The sequence below is a fragment of the Lissotriton vulgaris genome, chromosome 5, assembly GCF_964263255.1.
Source record: "Lissotriton vulgaris chromosome 5, aLisVul1.2, whole genome shotgun sequence".
In the NCBI taxonomy this organism is placed as follows: domain Eukaryota; kingdom Metazoa; phylum Chordata; class Amphibia; order Caudata; family Salamandridae; genus Lissotriton; species Lissotriton vulgaris.
Window position 1 is genome coordinate 1327881779 of NC_141693.1, and position 26745 is coordinate 1327908523.

Genomic DNA, 26745 nt, shown 5'->3' on the forward strand with positions numbered 1-26745 from the left:
TTTCCTGCCTTGGGAGGTGCTAGCACCACCTCAGACAGGATTTTGTGTATTAGGTAGGACAGGGCTAAAAGGAATGAGACATGCCTGGGGCACACAAGGTGTCCCTGTGCAAACACCAGTCTAAACCAGTTCCTGGGGCACTCCAGCCCCAGAGCTGGCGCAAGACCGGACAAAGGATAGGGGGTGGTAGGGGGTGTAACCACCCCCCTTCCTGGTCCCACCCAGAGGAGGGACCTAGTCGTAGTACAGCCCCCTTTAGCCGGATAAAGGTAGGAGCTGGTCCCATTCCAAATGAGATTATCCTGAACAACTTTACAAGAAGAAACTCTGGACTTCGACGTTCTGCTCCACAGAAGACTGAAGAAATCTCCCTTGTGGGTAAGGAGTGTCCACCCTGCACAAGCAGGCACTATCAGCGTCCAGCGGCTTCCCTTCGTCGTCTTCCTGCAAGGATCCAGACTTCAGAGCCCGACGAGACCCGGATTCCCAAACCTCTCCGACCTCTACCTAAATCTGCAGCACAGCTGAGATCCGTGGGTGCGACGAGACACGTGGGACCGGCCATCTTGAAAGAAGCAGCACTTCGCTCCAGCACGACTTCAGAGGCATCCTCGTCCAAGTGCTTTGGGGACTGAGAAGCTCCAACCCGAGCAGCTCCTGCACCGAAGACCAGCCCTTCAGCATCCGCGAGATCCGCGTGGGGCCCTTCTGCCTGTTTGCTGCTCGACGCGTTGTCTGGTCACTTGCCGGCTGGCTAGTGACCTCCTAGACGACGAACTCCGAAATCTTCACTGCTGGTCTGGTTGCTCCAGACTGGCCCTTGCTCCCTTCCAAAAGAGGAGCACCCCGGACCCTCCTGGTCCACTCCAGACGCTGTTTCCACTCACCGCGTGGGTTGCCTTTGCCAAGGCCCGTTGACTCTGAATCCGAAGCCGACACCGCCGACAGCGAGAGCCTGCGCGGGATAGCTCGTGCCTCCATCCTGGTCGTCGACGACACCGCCTGGTGCACGTGGCTGCAGCGACGAGCGTCCACTCTCACCTGATCGCGACGATGACATCTGGTTCCACTCCTGGTTCCACTCCAGTCACTGGCTAGTGACTTTGAACATTGTCCCCTCTGCTTTCAGGTTCTCCTCTTCACTGATCCACCCTTGGATCACACCGGACATCTTCCTCCTGATCGCCTGCAGCATCTTTTCCTCCAGGCTCCATAGACTTCAACGCGGGAACCCGACACGACTTAGCACCTATGCACCCGCAGCCTGTGGGTGAGGTAACACGAGCATTTCGGTGCTCAAGGGTAGCTTGACTCTCATAGTGTCCAGTTCCACAGTCGTTTTAGTTCTACCTCGTCAGGATTGTCCGTACTCACCTTTTTCTTAAACTGTACTGTTCATAGACGTTTGTACGCATCTCGCGTGTGAGTTCACACTCTGCACACGCGTTCCGTGGGCCTCCTATTACTTACCTCAAGTTAGTGTAGCGTGGTCCCAGCGATCCTACAGCCTCTGGACAGCTCCATTCCTATTAGCGACTTTCACATTCCACTTACTTAGTATATGGTTTGTCGTGCCCCTAGGGCACCATTGTAATTTGTGCAACTTAAACATATTTTTCCTAAGAGATTGTCATGTGCTTAGCCCTCTGATCTCATAAAGAGTTCAGAGGTGTATGTTAGTTAATAAATACTTGTTTATTTTCATAACAGCCTGTGTGGTGTCCTTTCACTTGGTATTCAAGGGGTTATATGTGGTAAAAACTCTGGCTTCACATGCCAAAAGAGTTTAGCCTAAGACTGCTTTGTCCATGCTACCACTAGGATAGCTGGTCTATAAGGTTGACTTACAACCAATCACCATAAGGGTTGTTTGGACTGATACAAGGTGATCACTAGAACTAGTAAGCATCATATATCAGGCCAACTTCTCACAGTGTGTCCCCCCGTTTCTGTATATAATACATTGCTGTCATGTTGTCTGTACGGACTAGGACAGCTTTGCTCACGAGGTGGAGTTGAAAAGATTTTAACGCTAGGAAGATTCCTAACAATTTCAGGTAATTTATGTGGAATTGTTTTTGTTGAGGGGTCCATGTGCCTGGAATGGTATGGGTTTGAAGATGAGCTCCCCAGCCGGTGAGCGATAAGTCTGTTAGCACTACCTGTGGAACTGGGTCAAGGAACGGCCGCCCTTTGGAAAGGTTTTCTATGTTCCACCACTGCAGACCGCAATGGGTGCGGTCGTCTACCAACACCAGATCTGTTAGCTGACCTTGAGCCTGGTTCCACTGATGTGCTAATAACTCCTGTAAGGGACGTATCTGGAGCCTTGCATTAAGGGACGAAGAGAATGCAAGAGGCATTACCCCGATTAACTGCATGAACACTCGTGCTAGTAGTGAGTGTTGAGGCTGGAATTTTTGTCTTAGAGCTTGTATCGCACTTATCCTGACTGGGTTTTGGCATGCCAGAGCTGTTGAAGTGACTATTGTAGCCCCTAGATATTGTTGTATGTTGGACGGTTGGAGGTGGGATTTGGTGAGGCTGACCGTGAATCCCAAGTGGTGGAGCAGTTGGATTGTTGTGAGTGTGTGTTGCACACAGCTGCTGTGTGACTTGACTTTTATGAGCCAGTCGTCTAGATAAGGGAAAACATTAATGTGCTGTCTTCTTAAGTGGGCTGCAACTACTGTGAGATACTTGGTGAAGACTCTGGGTGCTGTAGTCACCCCGAATGGGAGGACCTTGAACTGGTAGTGTTGACCATCTACCATGTACCTAAAATATTTCCTGTGAGCAGGGTGAATGGGAATATGAAAGTAGGCATCCTTTAAATCTAGTGTGGAGAGAAAGTCGCCTTGTTGAAGTAGTGGGAGCACCTGTTGAAAAGTGACTATGTAGAAGTGGTCCGACTGAATGTGGAGGTTTAGTGGTCTGAGGTCCAATATGGGCCTGAGAGAGGCGTCCCTGCGCCTTGGTGAGGCATGGGGACTGGTTCTATTGCATGTTTTAGTAATAGAGAGAGCAACTCTTGTTTGAGAAGAGTAAAATGTTCTGTGGAGGTTGTCTGGGAGGAATGTTTGGAGGGGTAGAAGTGAGTTCAGGCAGTAAACATACTGGATAATTTGTCTTACCCACTTGTCTGTTGTGATTGAATTCCAGACAGGTAGGAACCGTGATAGACGTCCCCCGACAGGAGTGGAATGTGATCAGGGGTAGTGGAGGAAAGTCACTGTTTGGTGGTAGGGGTGTGGGTGGAGTTTCCCCTGCCCCTTCCTCTATTGTTACTCCCTCTATATCCTCCCCGAAAACATCCTCTGGATGAGGAGGATTGATTGGGGCTTTTATAAGACGAGGAGGTGTTTTCTGATGCAGCCATCTTTGAGCCACCCCTATAAAAGGAGCGACAAAAAAGAACCTCTATTAGAGGGAAAGTTGTAATGCCCCCATGGCTTTAGCAGTCCCGGTGTCTTTCTTCATTTTCTCTAATGAAGAATCGACTGTGGGGCCAAAAAGGTGTTGATCAAATGGCTGATTAAGAAGTGCTGACTGCACTTTTTGTTTGAATCCTCCAATTCGAAGCCGAACGTGTTGCATAGAAAACACTGGTGTTAATGGCACGCGAGGCTGTGTCAGCTGCGTCAAGGGCCCATTTGATGGAAGCGTTTGTGATTAAATTACCCTCTTGAATGAGATCGAGAGCTTTATCCTTGTATTGGTCTGGTAAGTGTTGCATCAGTTTTTCTAGCTCGTCATAGTGAGCTCTTATCATACCGCGCCAGGAGAGCTTGTGCATTGGCAAAGCGCCAATGATTGGCAGCTTGAGATGAGATTCTCTTGCTTGATGCATCTATAAGTTTTGATTCCTTGTCAGGTGGAGGGGTGTCACTTGTCTGAAAATTTCCCTTTTATGTGCATTTGAAACAACAAGCGAATCTAAAGGTTCCTGAACCCCTGATGTAAATTGGGTCGTTAGGAGCTGCTTTGTTTTTTTTGTCTACCCTTGGTGTCAGTATTCTAGCTCTAAAAGGAACTATTAATACTTCATTGGTGTGTGTTATCATACCTTTGAGCATGGGCAGAGTGTTTGTGTTTTTTTGTGAGGGAGCAAACTTTTCCACTAAGAAATACTCTAAGGGATCAGTTTGTTATTCCCCCCCATGGTATTGAGCAGCTCTATTAATGAGCTGTGCGAAACCAATATTGTCATCGGGTGGTGATGGTCTTGAAGGATATAGATCGGGGTCATAAGTATGATCCTGGTCTTTATCATAATCATCACAGGGGACCAGGTCCTGTGGAATGCTGTCCTAATTATCATCCTCATCCCCTTCCCCATCTCGGTCTTCAACTCCATCCCCATCATCATCCTGTGGCCCAGGTGAAAATCGTGGTGGTGGTGAATTTGCTGGTGGAATTAGCAGATGTGGGTTAAAAGGTGGAGGAGAGTGAGGTATGCAAGGGGGAGAGGGGTTAGTACCCTTGTTTTTTTTCTTAAGAGGTATGTGGTACTCTTCAGGGAGGTCCCGTTTCTGTTTTTTGTGAAGGGTTGCTCGAAGTTTTACCAGTGTCTGGGTCAACATGCAGCTGTTTTTCTTTCGGATCCAAAGAGTCTTGCGGAGGAAATTCTTTGGATGGATGTTTAGGAGGGCTTCCGTGTTTTTTAGGCTCGGTGCCCCTAGGTGCAGGTTGTTTCAGCTCTGAGGGCTTTGTTTTCCCGTTTCGGATCTTTTGGTTTCGGTTCAGAAAATTTTTCTTTAACTGGTTTTGGCTCCGATGCTTTTGGTTTAGCCAGTATTGGTTCCGAAGCTTTCAGTTTCAGTGGAATCGGCTCGGAAGTATTTGGTTTATGTGAATCTATCAGTGCTGAAGATATCTTCGGTGCCAACAGCCGAGCGTTAGACTTAGCCTTGCGTTTTGGTGCTGAAGATGTGGGGTCAACACCTGCACAGGGTTGGCTCGATCCCAAGCCGGAGGGCTTATCTTTATGTTTCATAGTCGGACTCGAAGGCGGGGCGCAGAAATAGTATCACAGTGTCAATCTGAGCCCAAAGGTGTAACCGGAGTCTTTGGTGTTTTTGTGGGCAGTTGGGGTTTGTTATTCACAGTTCGTTAACCCAGAGTGTTTTTCAAATCCTCTTCCATGTCTGAGTCGTCAGCTTCAGACACGGAAATGTGTCCACCTTCTTCTTCGACGCCGGGTTGGAATTCAGATTCCTCTTTGAAGATATCTGGCACCGGACTAGTGCGGCGTCCCATCTTGTGTCGTCGAGCCTAAGGGTCACAAATCGTTTTCTTTGATGTGAATGATCGACAGGCCTCGCAGCTGGTTTCTTCGTGCTCCGGGGAGAGGCAGAGGTTACAGACCTCGAACAAGTCAGTGTGTGAGAAATTAGCACGACACCCAGGGCATTTTTTAAATGGAGTCCGTTCCATGGACTGCTGGCGTGGTCAGCGCGGGTAGGCATCACGGCCCTTGTGAAAGTATCGATCGAAGTCGTTGGATTTTTTACGATGCGCGAAGAAAGGGAAACTGCCATCAAAAACAATACCGTCGAGTGGTAAGTATTGCACGTTGAAAAGGTTTGAAGCCTATTCCGAACCGGAGCGGCGTAATACACATCTGAAACCGATGGGGAAAAAAAACAATCTGGAGATGGAGTCAATGCCCATGCGCACTATCATCCTAAGGAGGAATCACCTACCTCATGACCACAAAGACTTCTTCCAAGACAAAAACAAAGTGCAAACATCCAAGCCCAACACCAGATGGCGATCTATGTACAAGTATAAGATCTACAGCTCATATGCCTCAAACAAATATTAGTTCTTAAAGGTGTATAATGAAAGGGGAAGATGAAACATGTGAGATAGCCCTTTCAGGCACCTTGTAACTACTTGAACAGAGAGGGTTGATTAGATAGACAAATGAAAACAAAGGTTCAACATAGCCTTCACCTGTTCCAAATTCACAACTTTGCTAATTGCAGAAAAGTGCAGTACGCAAAACATCAGAAAGAGGTTGTAAGGAAATAGGGTGTATTATATTGTGCGGTAGTGCAACCTCAAGGTATAATACATTTACCAACCCTTTAGGACCCTTTGGTTTTGTTTGTCAAACCCTCAGCTCAATCCTGGGTAGCTGTGGCACTGAGCAGCAAGGCTCACATAGACAAACAAGTGTTAAGCATTTAAACAGTACCACAGCAATTGTAGAAGAAATTGATATAACACTCAAGAAATCCGACACAAATCTATAAAATAGGTTATATTTTGATAACAATTTAGACACTAGAACAAAAAAGATCCACTGGAGGGTTCCAGAGATATAGATTTTTACATGCAATAATAAATCAGTGTCATTTCACTCAACAGTAAACAAGCCATGGCAAAATCAACGAATTGGAAACCTAGTTTAACTTTTTTGAAAGGAAAATGTATTAATGTTTCAATGTAGTTGGTTAAGTGCACCTGGGTCAGGGAGCTAGTCAGGGGTACCAGCAAGGTTCTCAGGAACAGTTACCTTCACAGGAGAAGTAGTCCTTCAACAGTTCCAGGTACTTAATCTGTGTTGCAATGGACTCCTATTGAGTGGTCTAGATGGACGGGGTGAAGGATGGTGAAGGATGCTAAAGATGCTATAAGGATGCTGTGGATGGGGTACGGTCGACTGGGATTTTCCTGCAGGATATCCGGGTTGCAGGGTCAGCATCCCACAAATCCCTCTCCGGTCTGGTCAAAATCCAGTTGGCACTGAACTACTAGTTGCCCGCTGTCGCGGTCACAGGCCAATCCTTCCTGGGTCAATAACCTTCCTTCCTGAGAGTCTCAGCGACTCTCAGACACCTCTCCCGGGCCCAGCGAACTGGGGTGCAATTCTGTGCGCCAATTCTTGGTAATTAGTGCGTTACGGTGTCAGTGGTAGCAACTTGAAGACTTCAGGCTACCAACTTGCCTCAGCAGGCTTCTTCAGTTGTTGTGTCCCTATGCTGCGAACAGGAGGTCAGTTAGCCAGCCCTTGGAGTTCTAGTGGATTGACTGGGCTCTGGAGAAGACTTCTCCTTGAGCAGGACACGGCAGGCACAGTCCCTCTCTCCACTAGCCAACAGGTGCAGGTCACTTTGGTGCAGCCTCTCCTTGCTGGTCCCTTAGTACAGAATGGTAGTCCTTTTTCCGAGTCGGTCGAGATCAGAGTTCCGGGTGCCAGGGATGCCCTACTTCTCTCTAGAAAATGCTCTCAGGGCAGGATGCGGTTGGTAGCTAATGGGTTACTAGGTTCCCACCTTCCTGATGACTACTTCCTGGGAAATGTGGCATCTGGCGATCCCAGAATGCACCATTCTGCCCTCTCCCAAGTTGGCAAAAACCCTCTCGATACTCAGAGCTTCCAAGCCCATCTCCATGGGTGTGCTATCGTAGGAGTCCATGGTTTTCAGAACAAGCATTTGCAATGCAATAGGTCTCGCATTAGGAAAGTTTGAGCTATTGGTCTTGTAAATGACAATTTTTTTTTATTTATGTGTTGTTTTTGAAAATAGCTAAATTAATAGCTTTGCCATTTACAATGCCAATAGTTATAACTTTCGCAAATGTGACACCTATAACATTTGTAATGCAACATGTTTTGTATTTACGTGACTTAGATGTATTGATATTACAAATAACAATGGCTTTTAATTTTTTTTAAATAATTAATACTTAAATAAAAGTGATTGTAATTTATAATGGCAATATCTCAAACTTTTGTAAATACCTTTTGTGAAGATTATGTTCAGTGTATTTTATTGTGACGAAAATCCAAGAACAGAAGTGAAATATTAACATCTTTTTGTGACATTTGTAATAAAGCTTGAAACATTGAGAGAACATATTTGAACCAGTGATGCTGTGGTTGCGCTGAGTGATGCTGTGGTTGCGCTGAGTGATGCTGTGGTTGCGCTGAGTGTTGCTGTGGTGGTGCTGAGTGTTGCTGTGGTGGTGCTGGGTGGTGCTGTGGTGGTGCTGTGGTGGTGCTGAGTGGTTCTGTGGTGGTGCTGAGTGGTGCTGTGGTGGTGCTGAGGGATAATGTGGTGGTGCTGAGTGACAATGTGGTGGTGCTGCGTGGTGCTGTGGTGGTGCCGAGTGGTGCTGCTGAATGATGCTGTGGTGGTTCAGAGTGGTGCTGAGTGATAATGTGGTGGTGCTGAGTGGTGCTGTTGTGGTGCTGAGTGATGCTGCAAGCATACAGGCACACCCCTCATTCTGCAAGCATACAGGCACACACCACCCACCCTGCACTCATACAGCCACACTAAACACCCTACACTCATACAGGCACTCTACTCACCCTACACTCATACAAGCACACAGCACTCACACTACACCCATAAAGGCCACAACACTCCCACCCATAAAGGACACAGCCCTCGCCCTTCACTCAAACAAGCATACAGCACTCACCCTATACCCATAAAGGACACAGCACTCCCACCCATACAGGACACAGCACTCACACCATACAGGACACAGCACTCACCCATCACTCATACAGGACACAGCACTCGCCCTTCACTCAAAGGACACAGCACTCCCACCCACACAGGACACAGCACTCCCACCCATACAGGACACAGCACTCCCACCATACAGGACACAGCACTCCCACCATACAGGACACAGCACTCCCACCATACAGGACACAGCACTCCCACCATACAGGACACAGCACTCACCCTGTACTCATACAGGACACATCACTCACCCTGCACCCATAAAAGACACAGCACGCCCACCCATACAGGACACAACACTCACACCATACAGGACACAGCACTCACCCTTCACTCATACAGGACACAGCACTCACCCTTCACTCGTACAGGACACAGCACTCACCCTTCACTCATATAGGCACAACACTCACCCTGCACTCACACAGCACTCACCCTGGCCTACAACCCATCTACAAACACAGAGTTCATGTTATTTAAGCAGGATGATCCCTAGAATGTTCTGACTTAACTTAATTGCAGAATGCATAATTTATTTTGTTCATTGCATGTTCATCCTTCCAAAGTGGGTGAATTGAATGGGGCAAATTGAGCGACAGTAACATTGGATATTATATTATCAGCCTCTGCGGCGGCTGTGACGTCACATGTGCAAAATGCATGGCCCGGGTACGCACTTAATCGCACACACACAATAAAGAGGTGAAATACACAACAACTTCACACCAGCCTCTGCCACCCACCCACGGCATATTATTGGGATCATGGTGGCCGGGCTACACTACTACTAGTTACTTCACTAAATGTCTTCTTCAGTACTGCAGCTCTTTGTTAAGACAGAGTGACTTACCGGTTCTGGTTCGCTCAGGGTGGGCCGGGGCACTGCCTTGCTTCAACTATTAACTGATTAGGCCTGCCGCCTGCCAGCCTCATCTGGTGCTGTTGCAAGTACTGGCGGGGGCCAGGGCCAGTCCCAGTCCTCACGCCATCGTCGGACGGTCGGGTAAGGTCGGGCTGCCTGGAACACACACACCCAGACCTTAACAACAGCCGTTGGGGACTCGGTGGTGGAGTACGACCCTGTGGCTATGCTGGGGCACGGCTGCGCAATCTGAAACAATCTGCGCACGCCGCCTCACACTGCCTGATGCCCCACAGCCCGGCCCAACCCCCACAGAACCAAAATCAGGGTCCCGCCCACCGGGCCGGCAACACTGAGTGTGAAACTGAAATGAATCTCCATTCTCTACCTGGCTCAGCCAGGGCTTAGGCTCACCCATCAAGGCCAGGAGGGCTGCGGTAAGAGTCAGTCATACCAAGTGAGTGTTTACAAGTCCTGATAGGCTGCGGCAGGCGGACTTTTGGTGGGCTGGAGGAGCTGGGGAGGAATCGGGCCAGGCAGACATGCAAGTCCCTGAGTGATCTCTAGAACATTGACATTTAAGGACCAGATTTTGAGACGTCCCAGGATTAAGATGCGGTTGGATGCAGGAGTAAAGAATGGGCGACCAGGGATTTCACTTTAGAAATCTGTGAGGGGGTGGTGGGAGGGGCAAAAAAGCTGAACATTCAGTTGACCCTTTAATTATGAAGATTGTCAGAAACTCAGCTTCCTTCCTCATCTGCATTCTGGTGACTGGTGCAGTTTGATGCAAGACGTGTAAACCAGGATCAGTACTTACAGGTGTGCCACTGGCAGGGCCAACTCAGCCCTTCATGCTCACGAGGTGGATGAAGCGAGTGCACTGCCGCTGGATATCGATGTTACCCAGTCCATCAGAAACACGCTATCCAATGAACACTCCTGGCTTTAGCAGCTTCTGGGGGTCATGCCTGCCGAGCCCCCCCTCACCCTGCGGATGGGCCGCGCCCGCTGCTGCAGGCAGATAATATTGTTACGTATTCACACGGTCCACGCCGGCATTAAGAACTCCCACGGGCTATGCTTCGCTGTGGCTGCTGAACCGCGCCCAGGCACAGACCTGGCATGCCATCGACAGACAACTGGTGGCTCGATGGCTGCCCGTCCTGTTAGCGGTGCGCTGCCCGGCACAAGGGCCGGCCTTCCTCGACAGAGCCAACCACCGTGCAACACACCGGGAACACACAACAAACCGACCCATCGACAAACGAAGAGATTTACTTACAGGACGGCAGGGCTGGAGCAGGGTCAGTCACAGGTCAGGCAGCATCTGGTCTTCAAAGGGCAGGGAGACTGCCCGGCCAACTGCGCCCCACCCTTATCAAAGCACTCCAAAGCAGATCCCTTTAGCAGCATGCCACCATCTCAAACACAAGGACCACAAACAGTTGCATGCTGCGACATCACACGACTCTAAAGCCCCCCTCCCCCCCCCCCCTTGCCCAAGGCTTCTGATGGGAATAAGCTCAGGGTCTCGGGATGCTGCACATACACACTGGGCAGGCCAGGCTCATGATGTCATCATAGCTTCGCTGGGAGTGAGACGGACGGGACGAGCAGACAGACAGTACTACTGTGGACGAGATGTTGTTGAAGTTGCACAACACTCTCCACGTCCAGTAGTGAGGTTAATAACTAAAATAAAAAATAAAAATCAACAATGTGCAGCAATGCTTGTAGACCCGGCCCTGGCAATTAAGTGCCGGTGCTAAGCACCGGAATTTACCAGCACCAATTAAGCACTGGCTGCAACCAGAAAGAACGAGCGGATGCAGGGATGAAACATGCCGCCTGGATCAGGGAGTTTTACACGCAGGGCATGCTTCGCTCTTCAAGGCATGCTTAGCCCTCCATGAAGCACAGAGTCCAGGCTCGGCAGAGTGGTTCTGTTATTTTTTTCTCGCGTGTGTTTTCTCGCTTTGAACTTTTCTCCTCCCGCAGTATTTCCCTTCACCGCCTCTCGCTCCCCCTCCCGCCCCCTTTAGTTTAGTGCAGACCGTCTCCCTGCTCGGGGCAGCGCTGCCATTGGCGGACCCCTGAGGCAGGAAGCTAGGCATCGGGAGAGAAGACGTAGGCTGGGCCAGAAATAAGAAGGAAGTCCCGCCTGCTGCTGGGCTATGATTGGCTGCCCGCCGGGATGGAGCAAAGAAGCCGAGTCCTCCCGCGGCTCCCGTGAGCTACGGAGAGCCCCGGGGCCGCCCCAGAGAAGAGAAATCCTGCGTAGCCGGTGAGTGGGGTCCGGTGCTGGTGTGTGTGTATGTGTATGTGTGCGATTGCGGCGGCGGCGGGAGGGGGGTCTTTGTATGTGTGCGTGCGTGTGTGTGTAGGTGCTCTGGTGTGTGTGTGAGGGGTCTGTGTGTGCGTGTAGGTGTGCTAGTGTGTGTGTAGGTGCGGGGGGGGGGGGGGTGTGCCTGTGTATGCGTGTGGCTGTGATGTGCGCATGCGTGAGTGTGGGTGCGCGTGCACGCAGCTGAATCCAGCCGGGGAGAAGCGCGTGGCAGTTTCGTGTCCGTCATTCCCCCCGAGTCAGCTAGCTATAGTTCTCCACCTGGACCGCATCCTTCGGATGCGTGTTCCCAGGCTCGACCTAAAAAGGACCCTGGTCAATGCCGAAAACTCAGGATACAAAGGTGGAATAACTAGCAGGGGGCTAGTGTTTCTGTTGGGGCCAGAGCCAACAACTGAGTCAGGGCTTGAGCTGGAACAGGTTCCTCAGCTGGACTGTTTTCTAACAGCTCTGGCTCTGAGAAGAACAAACTTCAGGAGGAAATCTTCAAGGAGACTTGCCTCTTGACTTGGAATAATGTTTAGATGTAGAGTCGTCCAATCAGAACATCTTATGAGTTTCTTCCTTATTCTTGATGAACAAGTTACTTACTTTCGGTAACCATATATCTGTAAGAAGCAAATTAGGTATAGATTCCTTACCTTAGAATATCCCCCAGGCGTCAGACTGGATCCGGAAAATTTTTCATCAGCAGTACCCCTGCGCGTCGGTAGGTGGCGTCGGTCGAATCCAAGTCCGTCGTCGGCATCGTGCTCACCGGGATGACGTCGGGAAGGTTACTTAGAATCCGCCCTCGCGCGCTGATGTCAATTCTGTACACGACTTTCTGCGCCAGGAATGCAGAGCCATGCAAGACACCGACCACTGGTGCACAAAATTAGGGCATGAAAGATGTCCTTAACCCTAGAAATCAGTTCGCAGAATGGGTAGGATGGGTGGGGCGATATGGAATCTATAACTAACCTATGTTTCCGTCGGATATATTCTTACCAAAGGTAAGTAACTTGTTCATCTGAAAGAAACAGTTCGGTATAGATTACTTACCTTAGAATAGATACCCCAGCAATACCAACCCTGGAGGTGGATCTGCGAACCAAGATCCCACCAGAAAGTCCTGGAGAACAGAACAGCCAAAAAAGCAGTCTCTTGGGGCTTGGCTGTCCAGGCAGCAGTGTTTTGTAAACGTGTGCAGTGATGCCCACGTAGTCGCCTGACAGATGTCATTCAGAGGGACTCCTCTTCACAAAGCAGTAGTGGCGGCCGTCGCCCTAGTGGAATGGCCGTGTAGCCCCATTGGAGGCTCCTTTTTAGCCAGAGAATAACACGCTTTAATACACAAAACGACCCATCTAGAGATGGTCCACTTGCGTACGGCCTGACCTTTCTTGGAGCCCATGTAGCCAACAAAGAGTTGGTCATCCACCCAGAACTGTTTTGTTCGATCCAGGTAGAAGGAAAGCGCAAGTTTTGGGTCTAGACTTTGGAGCCTCTCTTCCTCTTTAGAAGTACGCAGAGGAGGAAAGAAGGTGGGCAAAGTGATGGTTTGCCCGATGTGAAAGGAGGTGACAACTTTGGGAAGAAAGGATGGACGAGTTCTTAGGACAACCTTGTCCGGATGTACAGCCAGAAAAGGAGGCTTGGATGAAAGAGCCTGGTGCTCACTCACTCTTCTGGCAGATGTGCCGGCTACCAGGAATGTCGTGTCAAGAGTTAAGAGTCGTAGAGGACAGCCGCGAAGCGGCTCAAAGGAAGCGCACATCAAAGAAGTCCAAACCAAATTGAAGTCCCACTGAGGCATCACGAAGTGAATAGGAATAAAGAGAAGTGATGCCTTTTAAGATACGATTTAAAGCCGGGGATTTGAAGAGAGAAGGATGATCAGGAAGCCTTAGAAAGGCAGAAATGGCCTAAACATAGCCCTTTTTTTATTTGTTTATTTAATTTTGCAAAACAATTTAAACATATATCTTCTCATTATAAGCATGTTTATCAGTGTTACAAAAGATTACGATTTGAGAAGAACACAAAACAACAAAAAGTTACTGGTTCTGACATCTTCATATATAGTCAATTTACAGGGTTTACAGTGGTGACAACTTTACATCAGAATCATGCGATAAGCAAGGGTGCGCTTGAATGTCATAGCATATCCTACATTACATACTCAAGGCAATGGAATATACTTAAACAAGGTATAGTGTACTGTTACCATCACTTCTTTCCCTCTTTCAGGGATTTCACCTAGCCCCACACAGCCAACTGGTGTAGCACAATATGGAAGCCTCACCTCCCACAACATTGGCATTACAACACTTATGGTTATCAAGTAATTTTCAGAGTCGTGCTGCGTGTGGGGGAGCTCTCTCTGGCGCGTGACAGTTGTAGAAACGGTTCCCATATGTTTGCGGTCTGGAGGCTCGTGGCATAAGTTCCCAGTAAACACCCAGTTGGGTATGCCCGTAGGTGACATCAGATAGCCACGCGGCAAGAGTAGGTACCTTCCTCCTGCCCCATCTAAGAGCAATCTGCCTCCGAGCGTACAACAGCAGGAGGGCATTTAACTTACGCCTCTGGGGCATGGGGTCCTACACTAGGCCAAGAAGACCGAAGAGTGGGGAGGCGGCATCTGTCCAGTCAACTATCTGGTTCACCGCCGTAAAGATGTCCCGCCAATATTCTGACAGCTTAGGGCAGTCCCAGGCCATATGTAAGAAGGATGCAGGTTTGAATCCACATCTCCAATCATCTCTCAGCCGCATTCTACGGAGACTAACTGGAGTTCTATAGTAGAAATTTAAAATGTATGAGGCGTAGCTTATAGTTTGGGGACAGTTCTAGCATTTGCCTACAGCAATAGTCCCATTGCTCTTCCAGCAGTGGGGGGTCCAACTCTCTGTTCCACAACTGCAAGGATCTGGGTTGTGTGATTGGGGCCTGACATTGCATAGTGGTGTATAGGAGAGTTACCAGTTTACGTGGGGAAGACCTGGCTTAAATGTTTTCTAGTGCATGGAGTGTTAGGGGTGCCTCTGGGAACCCCTCCCATAGTGCGCGGCATGCCGCTTTCAGTTCATGGTAAGTAAACTTTTCAGCGAATGGCAATTCCTCTTCATCCCCTCCCGTGGGTTGGGGCCTAAAAGTGCCTTCAGGGTACAGATCAGCAAACGTCAGTAACTGTGTGCCTCCTATTTCTATCACCCCTCCTCCGTGCTCCAAACATGGCAGAAGTGGGTTGTCTCATAAAGGCATGGATGGCGCGTAAAGTATTGGGAGATTAGCACGTTTCTGAAGTTCCTGCCATGCCCACCTTAGCATGTCTGCAGTGTCGATATCTTGTAGTGGGCGCGGTGCCTTTTTATAGATTGCTACTTTTAGTGGGGTCGGCGCAATTGCGTCGATTTGGACCGCGACATGTGGCTGGTAAGGTGTCTGGTAAACCCAGAAGTGTAGAAACTGGGCCTGCGCACATAGTGCCTAAAGTCGCATATCAGGAGCTCCAAAGCCACCCTGACTTCGCGGAAGAGTCCGGAGGTCCTTGGACACTCTCGCCTGTCGCCCGTCCACACCAGGGACAGCAGTTGGGAGCGGAGGCACTTGAAAAAGTGTTGTGTGAGGGGAATAAGTACATTTGTAAATAAATACAGAAATTTCAGCAGGATGACCATTTTTGTCAATGCCACTTTGCCTGCAATGGATAACAGCAATTTGGACCAGATTGCCACTTTAGTTTCCAGCCACTTTATAGCCCACCCAAAATTCAGGTTCCAGAGTTCCTGTAGACTACGGCTGAGCCAAATGCCCAGGTATTGGACTTCCTCTGCTTCCCATCACAGTGGGTATTCCGACAGCACCTCAGGGGTCCCATCTGTCAACGGAAATACGACAGCTTTCCTCCAGTTTATGGTAATACCGGATAAGCCGCCAAATTTGATAAATTCCTGAAGCACTGGGTCTAAGTTCACTGTGGGATTTAGGATGTACAGAGTGACATCGTCAGCATACAGGGATATTAAAAGGCTCCTAGTTCTAAAACCTATCCCCCTAGCTGTGTGGTGTTGACGTATTCTGGCTGCGAGGGGTTCCATGGTAATGGCAAATAATAATGGTGAAAGGGGGCAGCCCTGTCTAGTACCTCGGTGACTCCAAAGCTTTCGGATACCAAGCCATTTACACAAACACAGGCCTCTGGCTTGTTATAAAGCAACTGAATTCGGCGGATGAAGAGAGGACTAAAGCCCATACGCACTAAAGGGCCATTCGAGTGAGTCAAACACTTTTGTTGCGTCTAGAAAGATGGCAGCTGCCTGGACATTGGGGTGAAGATAGTGCAGGACTGAAAAAAGTGTTCGAAGATTATGTGACGTAGCGCGCCCCGGAATGAACCCAGACTGGTCTGGGAGGGCCACCACCGGGAGGAGTGGCTGCAGACTGGTTGCCAGTAATTTAGCATAGATTTTAACATCCACGTTTATTAAGGAGAGCAGACGATAGGAGTCCAGTTTCCTTTCTTCTTTATCAGGTTTTAACAATGTCATTATTAGAGCCTCGCGCATGGAATCAGGAAGAGTCCCCGCCTCCAGAGCCTCTGTATATACTGCCAACCGCTTCGGAGCTAGTTCATCTCCATATGTTTTGTAAAAAGCCGTTGTTAGGCCATCTGGCCCAGGGGCCTTGTTTAGTGGCAAACTTTTTATTAGTTGCTTGATATCTTCTACTGATATGGGGAGATCCATATACCGCCTATGTGTGTTGTTGAACCAAACCAGTTCTACGGAATCCAGAAAGTCTTGCAGACCCTCTGAGTGTGTTGATTGAGTTGCTGTATACAAGGAAGAATCATGCCTGCAAGTGTTCGGCCAGGCCTGTCTCCCTCCCCATAGCGCCTGGCCTCAGCATGCTTCCCCAAAAATTTGAGCTCCCTCTGCGCCTCTTCTGCAAATTCCAATAGTTTACTTTTCAGCTCCGCCGCCAGTTCTGGGCAAGCCCCAGAGCAAAATCGCTGTTTCAGGTCCCTGATCTGACATTCTATCTGTGTTATAGAGCCTCTGATTGCTTTCAAAACTCCTGCTTGCCTGGCTATTCATTTCCCTCTTATTATCACCTTAAAAGCATCCCATAATGTTGCTTCAAGGGACCCGAACCAGAGTTTAATTCAAAGTACTCGACTATATCATTTCTAATCACTTCTTTGAATGCTTCATCAAGTAAGGCATGAGGGGGTAGTCTCCAGCTAAAGGCACGTGTTGGTGAATCTGGGAGTGACAATTTAAGTAGGCAAGGGGCATGGTCTGACAGAGAACGTGCAAGGTGCGCCACATCCAGTGTCCAGGAGGCTACATCTGATGACACCAACCAATAATCTAACCTCGACCTCAAATGGTGATGGATTAAACCCAGATTAGTTGACTGGGGGTGAGTGTTTGATTTGCTCAAACGCTCTGTCCATCATCCCCTTTTGTTTCGCTTTGTTCGCCCTAAGTTGGCAGGGTATGCTCAGACGTGAGTCCCTTGCTCACTTGGCCACTGGATTTAAGACAGCCTGGCTGATGAGGATTATGAATCCGAAACCGGTCCAAGGATGCTTGTTTCCGGTCCAGGGAAGACGTGGCTTGGCAGTTCGGGCTGGACTGTTCCCAAGAGGCACAGGGTCAGACTGATTTGCATATGGCCATGTCTGAACTGAGGTGGCTGAGTGAGCTAAAGAATGGTGATGGATTAAACCCAGATCAGTTGACTGGGGTTGAGTGTTTGATATGCTCAAACGCTCCATCCATTATCCCCTTTTGTTTCGCGAAATTTGTTCCATCGGCAGGCGCATACCATCTTAGTGGAGGGACGCCTGGCTGCCAAGATTACATCACAAACTTCAGGAGGCAAGTCAAATGACGTCAACTGCCGCCGCTCAATCTCCACGCAAGGAGGTGAAGACAGGACAGATTTCCCTGATGCTGCGCCCACTGGAACTTCAGGTCCCACTGCAGAGCCTGCATATGCCACTTGGCACGATCGACCAGCAGGATGCAGGAGGCCATGAGGCCCGGCAACCTCAGGGTCAACCTGATCGAAACCGGGGATAGAGGCTGAAAGACCGGAATTATAGCCCTAATATCCCGGACTCGCCGTTCGGGAGGATAGACCTGAAACTCCGATGAAAAGGAGCTTCTGAGAGGGAATCCGGTGCGACTTCGGCACCTTGATGGAGAAGCCCAGCTAATGCAGGAGGTCGGACGTAGTCTGGAGGTGGGAGAGGACTGCATGGAGCGAGCCCCCCTTTAACAACCAGTCATCGAGATAGGGGAAGACTGGAACCCCTGATCTGCGCAGATGAGCTGCGACCAACGCCATTACTTTCGTGAACACCCGTGGGGCACTGGTAGGGCAAAAATGGGAGCACGGTAAACTGAAAGTGCTTGTGGCCTACTGTGAACTGCAGGTAACGCTGGTGGGCCGGCAGGATGGGGATGTGATAATAAGCATCCTTAAAGACAAACACAACCAACCAGACTCCAGGGTAGAGGGTAAACAAGACCTGAGCGAGCATAAAATTTTTTAACTTCTCCTTCCGGAAGAAACGGTTGACATTCCAGCGATCCAAGATAGGACGCAGGCCTTTGTCCTTCTTGGGCACCATAAAGTAGTGGGAATAGCACCACAACCTACTTCTGAGACAGGAAAGAGCTCGACAGCCCCCTTGGCCAAGAGGGCCGAAACTTCCTGTTGGAGAAGGGCCAGGTGATCCTCCGACATGCAATGGTACTGAGATGGCATGGAGGGAGGAGTAGTCTCGAAGGAAGGGAAGGGAGTAGCCCCTTCGGACTATCAGTAGAACCCACCTGTTCAACGTGATGGTGCGGCAGTGGGGGAGTGGGGGAGGTGATGGCGTATCCTCCCACTGGTGTTTGGTGGCCCTAAAAGGTTGGGCTAGTAGGGTTTAGAGGCTGATGCAGAGGGGGCTGAAGTGGACTGGCCCGCTTGCTGGCCCTCCGAACCACGCTGGTGGTTCTAACGTCCCCGGCTGCGCTGGGGTTTAACAGCCTGCGCCGGCCTGTGGCTTTGGGCGGGACGTGGTGGGGCACCCCTTCCGTAGCCACGAAAGGGGCGAAAAGCAGACTGCACAGGGCGGGTGGAGGAGAGGTCGCAGGGCCTGACCGTAGCTATAGAGTCGTTCAGCGCTCCAGCGCGTTATCTGCCTTTTTGCCGAAAAGGTGACAGCCATCCAAATGCATGTCCATAAGTGTGGATTGGGCATTCCCGGGAAAACCAGTTGAACGCAACCAGGCATAGCGCCTAAGGGCTACTGACGTAGCAATCGTTCTGCCCAGTGCGCCGGCAATATCCAGCCTAAAGTGGATAGTAAACTTCCCTGAATCTCGCCCCTCGGTGACAGCACCGGAGAGCATGGTCCGGGCCTCTTAGAGGCACTGAGGCAGGACTTGCGCCACCGCATCCTACACAGAGTAGGAATAACGGCCCAGCAGACATGCAGTGTTTACAGACTGCAGTCCCAAGCAGGAGGACGTAAACATCTTCTTCCCAAGTTGATCCAGCTTCTTGGATTCCCGGTCAGGTGGAGCAGTAGAGAAGGCGCCCTTGGACGTTGAGGCTTGCACCACCAAGCTCTCTGGGGTAGGGTGTTGGGAGAGAAAAGTGGGGTCACCCGGGGCCGGGCGGTGGCATCGGGAAACCATCCTATCCACAGGAGCCCCTGTGTTGGGCCTGGACCAGGTGCCCAAAAGGATGTCCGTACGGGCTTCACTGAATGGCAGCAGGGGCTTTGAAGAGCTCGCTGCCGGCTGAAGCACCTCTGTCAGGAGGTTAGTCCTGACTGCCACCCTAGGAAGGTGGAGAGCATCAGCAGCCCGACGCAACACCACTGGGTATGACGCTCCCTCCTCGGTAGCCACGGTAGGAGGAGACAACATGCCTAGGTCTGGGGAGGTATCTAGACCACTGACATCCCCCAGTTCCTCTCTCCAGCCCCGCTCCTACGCTAGCTGGAAAGTTAAAGGGTCCTCAGACCCCTCCCAGCTTTCCTCACCCTCCTCTGGCTGCCAAACTGGATGAAAATGGCATGAGTGGAACGCAGGCACAAAAGTACCCATCAATGTCGGATCCGGTGGACGCCGGTCCGGCTCCGTATCAGCATCGGGGTGAAAGCCGGGGTCGACGTCGGCTGCAGGTCCAGCCAGCGGCAGCTGCGGATGTGGTGCCGGTGGAATCGGCGCCGGTTGAGGTGTCACAAGGTCGACTGGCACCGATCCATATCCAGGCCCGGATCCATGGCTGGAGCCGTCGGCGTTGAAGGCCTAGGACCCCCAAACGAGTCTGCGGGCCCGAAGGCGCACCGGAGTCGGGCTGCCCAAAGGTGGCCTGCATCGCTTCGTAAAATTGACGAAGCTGGGCAGGCGTCGCTCCTGGTCCCGGGAAGGGGGGGGGGGGGCCGGAGTCGACCCTGAAGGCGCCACACATGGAGCCGCAGGAAAGGCACCATCGTCAAGTTGGCTGACAGACGAGGAAAGTCGAAGAGCAACAATGCTTCTTTGACCTCTTTTTGTGCTTTGACTCACCTGACCCCGAGAGCGAAGACTTCGATGATGAGCCGACTGCCGGGCCTCGAGGAGCTTTTGGGACCGCTTCCGAAAAGACTTTGGGGCCTTGGTCCGGCAGTCAGAGCATGACTTCGGGTCGTGGTTGCGCTCCAAGCAGTAGAGGCACATGCGGTGCGGATCTATTATCAACATCAGTCGGTTACATGAACCGTAGGCCTTGAAGCTGGGCATCGCTCATGCACCAGGAGTCGATGTAGGACTCGAAAAGAAGTCGAGAAAAAGTAGCAAAAAGTCAGTAAAAAAATGACTGGGGGTACCGCTCTCTCCAGATCTGCACTTGCTGGTGCGGGAAAGGAAAGAACGGACATCAGCGCGCGAGGGCGGCGTCTAAGTAACCTCTGCAACACCATCCCGGCAACCATGACGGCAGACGCGGAGTTTACCGACGCTACCTACCGACGCGCAGGGGTACGGCTGACGAAAAACTTTCCGGATCCAGTCTGATGCCTGGGGATATTCTAAGGTAAGGAATCTATAACTAACGGTTTCTTTCAGCTATAAAAGATGGAGAAGAGTCATACTTCGACCTGAATTTTTCCGGTGCCCAGTGCCAATACCATGAAAATGTTGGCCTCCAGCTCACCAATTGTCTTTGTGTGCATGGGAAATCATTGCTCACACGACTTTAAGTTGTGTCTCAGCCCCAAGCAACACAAAGATCTCATGGGAGTCTGAAATGGGCATCTTTTCATGACAAGAGCGGCAGGGCTTGATGCCTGAAATTTTTGAGAGAAGCATTGCCTAAGGCACAGCAAAAAAGATGATCTCCTATGAAAAACCTATTCAGACAGGGGCCCTGATAAGTGTCCAATGGTGCAGAAAAATGGAATGGAAATGTGGTGTTGGATTAGCCCTTAAGCACTATATGGCTCCAGCAACATTACATCTGTGCTGCCACCGAGGTCAAGAGGGAGCTGATGCCACCTACAGGCGCAGGACAGCTACTGCAAAATACCCGATCCAGCCTGGTGCTTATGGATATTGAGAAGGTATCCTAGATGTGATAAAATACTAGCTACAATTTTCACTTAGAGATCCAGTTTTAAAAAACAAACATTGGTTTTCTTTTGCTGTCAAACGAGTCACAAAATCATCAATGCGCCATGAAGTTCGAACAAAGCCTGAGTGCAGAATAAAACCAAGAGAAGCTAAGGGATTTGGTATACCGTATCATAAAAATGGCAAAGTCTGTAATCATTCAATGGATGGTGCAAGCAAGAGATTAGAGGCCATGAGCTGAAACAAGCAATGTCTAGAGCACATTACAAAAACCAGCACAGACCCAGATAAGATAAGTGGCAAAGGGAAGCAGTGTTTTTCTCAACCTGACATGAGACAAAGGTGTACAGAAATGTTCATATTTGCACCACACGGTTTTGAACGGTTTATATGGAAAGTAACTGATTGGAAGGTGGAGTAAGGCAGGCATGGAGCAGTAATGAAAAGATTTGGATTCATGTGACTAGTGAGTGATTGCAAAATGTTAAAAAAGAAAGAAAGATGGGTGAACGTTGGGATCATTATTTGTTTCTTCTAGAACATTCCTGATTCAACACTGTGGTAAAGGGTCAAGGAACAGAATAATCAGAATGATCCCAAAACTCCTATAGTGTGGGCTGGGAAGGAGAGACCTAATAAGTGACAGCAGGAATGGAGATTGCTTGGACAGTGTTGTTTTATTCTGAGTTGGAGGTATAGGGCCCCTTGGACCCTAACACCCAGGGTGGGTTGCAGACTAGGACCTTGTTGGGAGCTGATTTCTGTGCCAAATAAGGTGACATTAGGTGAAGGTGGATGTGAAGTTGCAGCTGTTTTGTTACTGATGTTGCCTGCTACTAACTGACTTGGTGGGCAGGGGTCTGAAGACACATCTGGTTTTTCTTGGGCTACTGAATGCTTTGGATTAAGCAGCATGGAGTGTCCAGGGTGGAGTCGCCCAATAGACTATGCTTATTTTGGAGCTAATAGTATGGGGTTGGTAGCTGATCGCCGATCTAATGTCTGTTCCTAAACATCTATGAAAGGGCCTGTGGTGGATTAGTCTATGTCTTGAGAGTGAGGTTAGGTATTTCTGTGAATGTGAAATAGCGCCAAAAAGTTCAGGCTTGTACGAAACCATCTCCTCCTGTCAGGGTTTACCTGTTAGTATCTAAATATCTTGCCACCAGAGTGACATCTTGAATCGCATTTAATTTAAAAAGTGACAGTGTTATTTACCTTTTTTGTTGAAAAAATCCTTGGAGTACTTTCCTGCCACAATGAGCTTGCGAGGTACTTTCCCCAGAAGTTCTATGATCAGTGCAATGTGATCTGCAAGTTACAAAAATCATTTCAAAGGGAAAGAGAGACACAAAGTCATCAATACAGAGCAGGCAAGACTGGACATGGACAAAGATGTGTATTCATGACTGACTGACAGATAAGGCCTCATCACAGACAATGCCGTTTCTAATTATTCCTAAACATTCCAAATCTGGAATCGCCGATCTTCTTTAACAGCTGGCAATTTCTTGAATAGATGTCCTGTTAACTGCTACTTTCTGCATCCCTGAGGCCCACAAGGAGTAGAGAGATAGGAGTGGAGGGATAGGAGAGTGAGGGGAGAAGTAATACTACCTCTGCGATTGAAGAAATCCTTTGAAAACTTCCCACAGAGGGCAAAGTGCCGCGGAATCCTGCCTATCAGCTCTATAATGTGCGAAATGTGGTCTAAAACAGAAGGGGGAAAAAGAAGACAATAACAGAGACCAGCATGAAGCAGAAGAAAAGGCAGATTTCTGAAAGAATAACCGTATGAAGACCAATTTTGACTTTTAATATCCCTCTTTTTCTTGACAATGGAGACCACCCTTCTCGCTTGCACCCCCCTCCCCTACCTGAACATGCAGAATGAACATCTCTAAACCACCACCCTTCACCCAAATTTGTCCTTCACCTCTATTTGATAGCCTGTTGGGGCATCAGTCTCAACCCCCACATCCTAATCCACCACTCCCTCTCAGCTGAAAAACCAATAGCCTTTTGTTCTCTCACCCGATCAAACCTAGCTACCAAATTTGTGGATCACCATTTTTACCTTGTCATGTTCGCCTTCTCTCATTCATAATCTGCTGCAGAGATATAATTTCTACTGTTTGGGGTTCTTTTTGACTACACTTCAGATTTGGAATAGCTTTACTACTGCACATGAATCAACATACAATTACCTTCGACAAAGAATTGAAGGTATTGAAATGTGACATGGCTTAACAAATGGGTGGACATTGACAGAATTAAGGGCCCCAGACCTGAGCATACTTAAGTCATACTCACACACTAAAGAGGAAAAAAAAGGGGGGGGGGGGGGTAGTGAAAAAATAGGAGGCAACATAATAAATATAGGGAACATTAGCTTTATGGCAACTTCACACCAGTAGTCAAAGCCAAGGATGGCAACCCCTTATAACATGAGTGAAAATGGTTTCTCAAAACTCCAAAAATAAGTGCTAGACTAGTCCAGGATTGCACTTGAGTGCATCCCAGCATGCTAACCAAATTTCTAAAACTGTAACTAATAGGGAAATCCAAGCCAAGGTGCAGTGATCTGGTTGCTAGGTATTATGAATGGATAAGTTACTTACCTGTAAACCGAGTTCTCTTTCAGGGGGATCCTCGCCAAAGTCATAAGCACTGAATATTCCCGCCCACGTGCGGGGACCCTGAAGAGTCAGAGAGGGAGAGAGACAGGCAGACAGACAGAAAGAGTGTGAGTGTGTATATTGAACTTTCCTTTAATAAACATTGAATTTTCCTTTGATAAACCTCTTACCAGACAAGCGTTTTTTTTTCCGTAAATCAGAAAGAGAGCATAAATTTAAATACGGAGTTTTTTAAATGAAAATTGCAAGGGAATGCAGAGGCATTGTTAGCCAATAGACTACATTAAAGGTGTACGAGTGAATACTGGCACCGGGCCTTTAAGACCTCTAGGACCTCATGTATCTCATAATGCCCCAAAGGTGACAGTTAGGTCAGTTCTTTTTTACGGTAATCTGAATAACGAATAACAGAACACAGAACTGCTGCCTTCAAGATTCATCCGGAGAGGTGGGCGGGTTGCTTAGGACTTTGAGGAGAACTCCCCTGGAAGAGAACTAGGATTACAGATATGTAACTTACACTTCTCTTCCAGGAGGATCCTCATCAATAGTCATAAGCACTGAATAGAGTAGCAAGTCCATCCCACACCCCTGCTGACGAATCAAGAGCAGCTATCATTATCAAAATAGATTTCATGAGGAGGCCTGCCCTACTTGTGTATTTTAGTGTCTGTATTTAGACAGTAATGCCTTGTCAAAGTATGCACCGATGTCCAAGTTGCAGCTTTGCAGATTTCAGAGATTGGAACATTCTTTAGTAGGGCTGCGGTTGCTGCCTTGCTCCTTGTAGTGTGGGCTTTGGGTCTGGCAGGTAATTTGTTTGGCTAATTTTTAAGTGATTAGGATACAGGTAACTATGTATCTAGAAATGGATTACTTACACTAGGCAAAGCCTGTTCTCATAGGTCATAATTAAAAAACAGAAGGTCAGACTGTCTGATGGCTTTGCTCTTGCCTAAATACAATTTAAATTCCCTCTTATCTAAAGAGTGCAGTACCCTTTCCTCTGGTGTAGAAGGATTTGGAAAGAACATAGAGAGGGAAACAGTCTGGTTGATGTGGGAGTCAGACACTAACTTGGGGATGAAACTCGGATGAATTCTCATCACCACCTAGTAAGCATGGAACACCGTGTAATGGCTCTTTGGCAGAGAGAGACTGGATGTCGTTGACTCTGCATGCCGAAGTAAAAACTACCAGCAAAGCAGCTTTCCAGGTAAGATGTGTAAGGATGCCTTATGCTGATTTGTCCTTTGGACCTCAGATAGGCCGTGTGACGGGGGTCTGTTTCAGCGTCCTAAGAGGTCTGCGGAAGATATTAGATCTTCTTCCCATGTCGGCCCGCAGGACGCTGGTGCATGCCCTCGTCACATCGCGCCTGGACTATGGCAACCTACTGTACCTCGGAGCTACCAGCAAGGTGTTAAATCGTCTCCAGGTACTGCAAAATGCAGCAGCTCGCCTCATTCTAAAGCTTCCCAAAAGATCGGCCTCCAAAGCAGCCCTTCAGACTCTTCATTGGCTTCCAGTGAAGAGCAGGGTGGAGTTTAAAGCCCTCTGTACCTGCCACCGTATCCTTAATGGGAGGGCACCAGTACCACTCCAGAGTCTGGTCTCCAGATACGAACCTACGCGAGCGCTGCGCTCCTTCCATGGGGGCCTATTATACGTACCCAGGACGAGAAAGGCTCGCATGGGAGGCAGATCCTTTCGCTATTTGGTGGCGAAGGGATGGAATGCTCTACCCTTGGACCTCCGTCTTGAAGTGTCTGAAGCCGTCTTCAGGAAGAAGCTAAAAACACACCTTTATGCACGATAAACTTAGCTGACTCGGCGGCCCGTTTATATGAGTTTCTATCTGTCTCAGCGCAGGGACACGCTAGCCAGCGTAACCGTGCGCTTTATAAGACTCCCTTATTATTATTATTATGTATAGGTTCAAAAGGGGGACTCATGAGCTTCAAAAGAACCACATTTAGTCCCCAAGGAGGAGAGTGAGGTCATACTAGTGGGAACCCCTTCTTCAACCCCTCTAAGAAATCCTTCACTACAGGAATATGGAAGAATGACCTCTGTGTAGGAGACTCTCTGTAACCAGTAATGGCTGCAAGATGTACCTTAACCGATGGGAATTGCAGACCAGATGTTGCTAAATGTAGGAAATAAAATTTCATGATCCTGCTCCAGAATTGGGTGGAGTTCATTTTGAACACATCACATGTAAAATTTCTTTCACTTGAAAGCGTAGGAGTGTCTGGTGGATGGCCTTTTGGACTCCCAAAGAATGCCCAGGCATGCCTGCGAAAGGCCTTAGTACCCATACTGCAGACATTTAGGAGCCATGCTGTCAAACTCAGTGCAGGAAAGTTGGAGTGGAAAAACCTCCCGCCTAGCTTGTAGAGAAGATCCAGTCTGCATGGCAGCCTCCTGTGTGGTCTTTCTAAGAGATGGAGGATATCTGGGTACCACCTCTGGTAAGAACATTCTGGAGCTATTAGGATCATTCTGGTTCTGGCTCGTTGCAGTTTATTGAGGACATTCTAGATCAGGGAGAATGAAAGGACACACGTATAGAAATGTTCTGGACCAGTTTATCAAAAGGGCATTCCCCTTTGTTCCAAGTCGGTAGAACCTGGATGTGAAGTCTGGGCATTTTTGTTGCTTTTGTCTGCAAACAGGTTGATCTGCAGATGCCCCCAAACTCGAAAAATGTCTAGCATGTAATCGTCATACAGAATCCTGTTGTGAGCTTCAGCAAAGTTTCAGTTTAGAGAGTCGCTAGTGTATTCTGGACTCCTGG

General features: G+C 49.0%; 1 protein-coding gene across 1 annotated transcript in view; it reads right to left on the reverse strand.

Moving 5' to 3' along the window:
* The window catches only part of SRPK1 (SRSF protein kinase 1), a 353882-nt gene that overhangs the window by 86291 nt on the left and 240846 nt on the right, over window positions 1-26745 (reverse strand). Inside the window, exon 6 of the mRNA XM_086923257.1 lies at window positions 22525-22617. Within this exon, the coding sequence (XP_086779383.1) occupies window positions 22525-22617 (93 nt within the window). The remainder of the gene's footprint in view (window positions 1-22524; window positions 22618-26745) is intronic.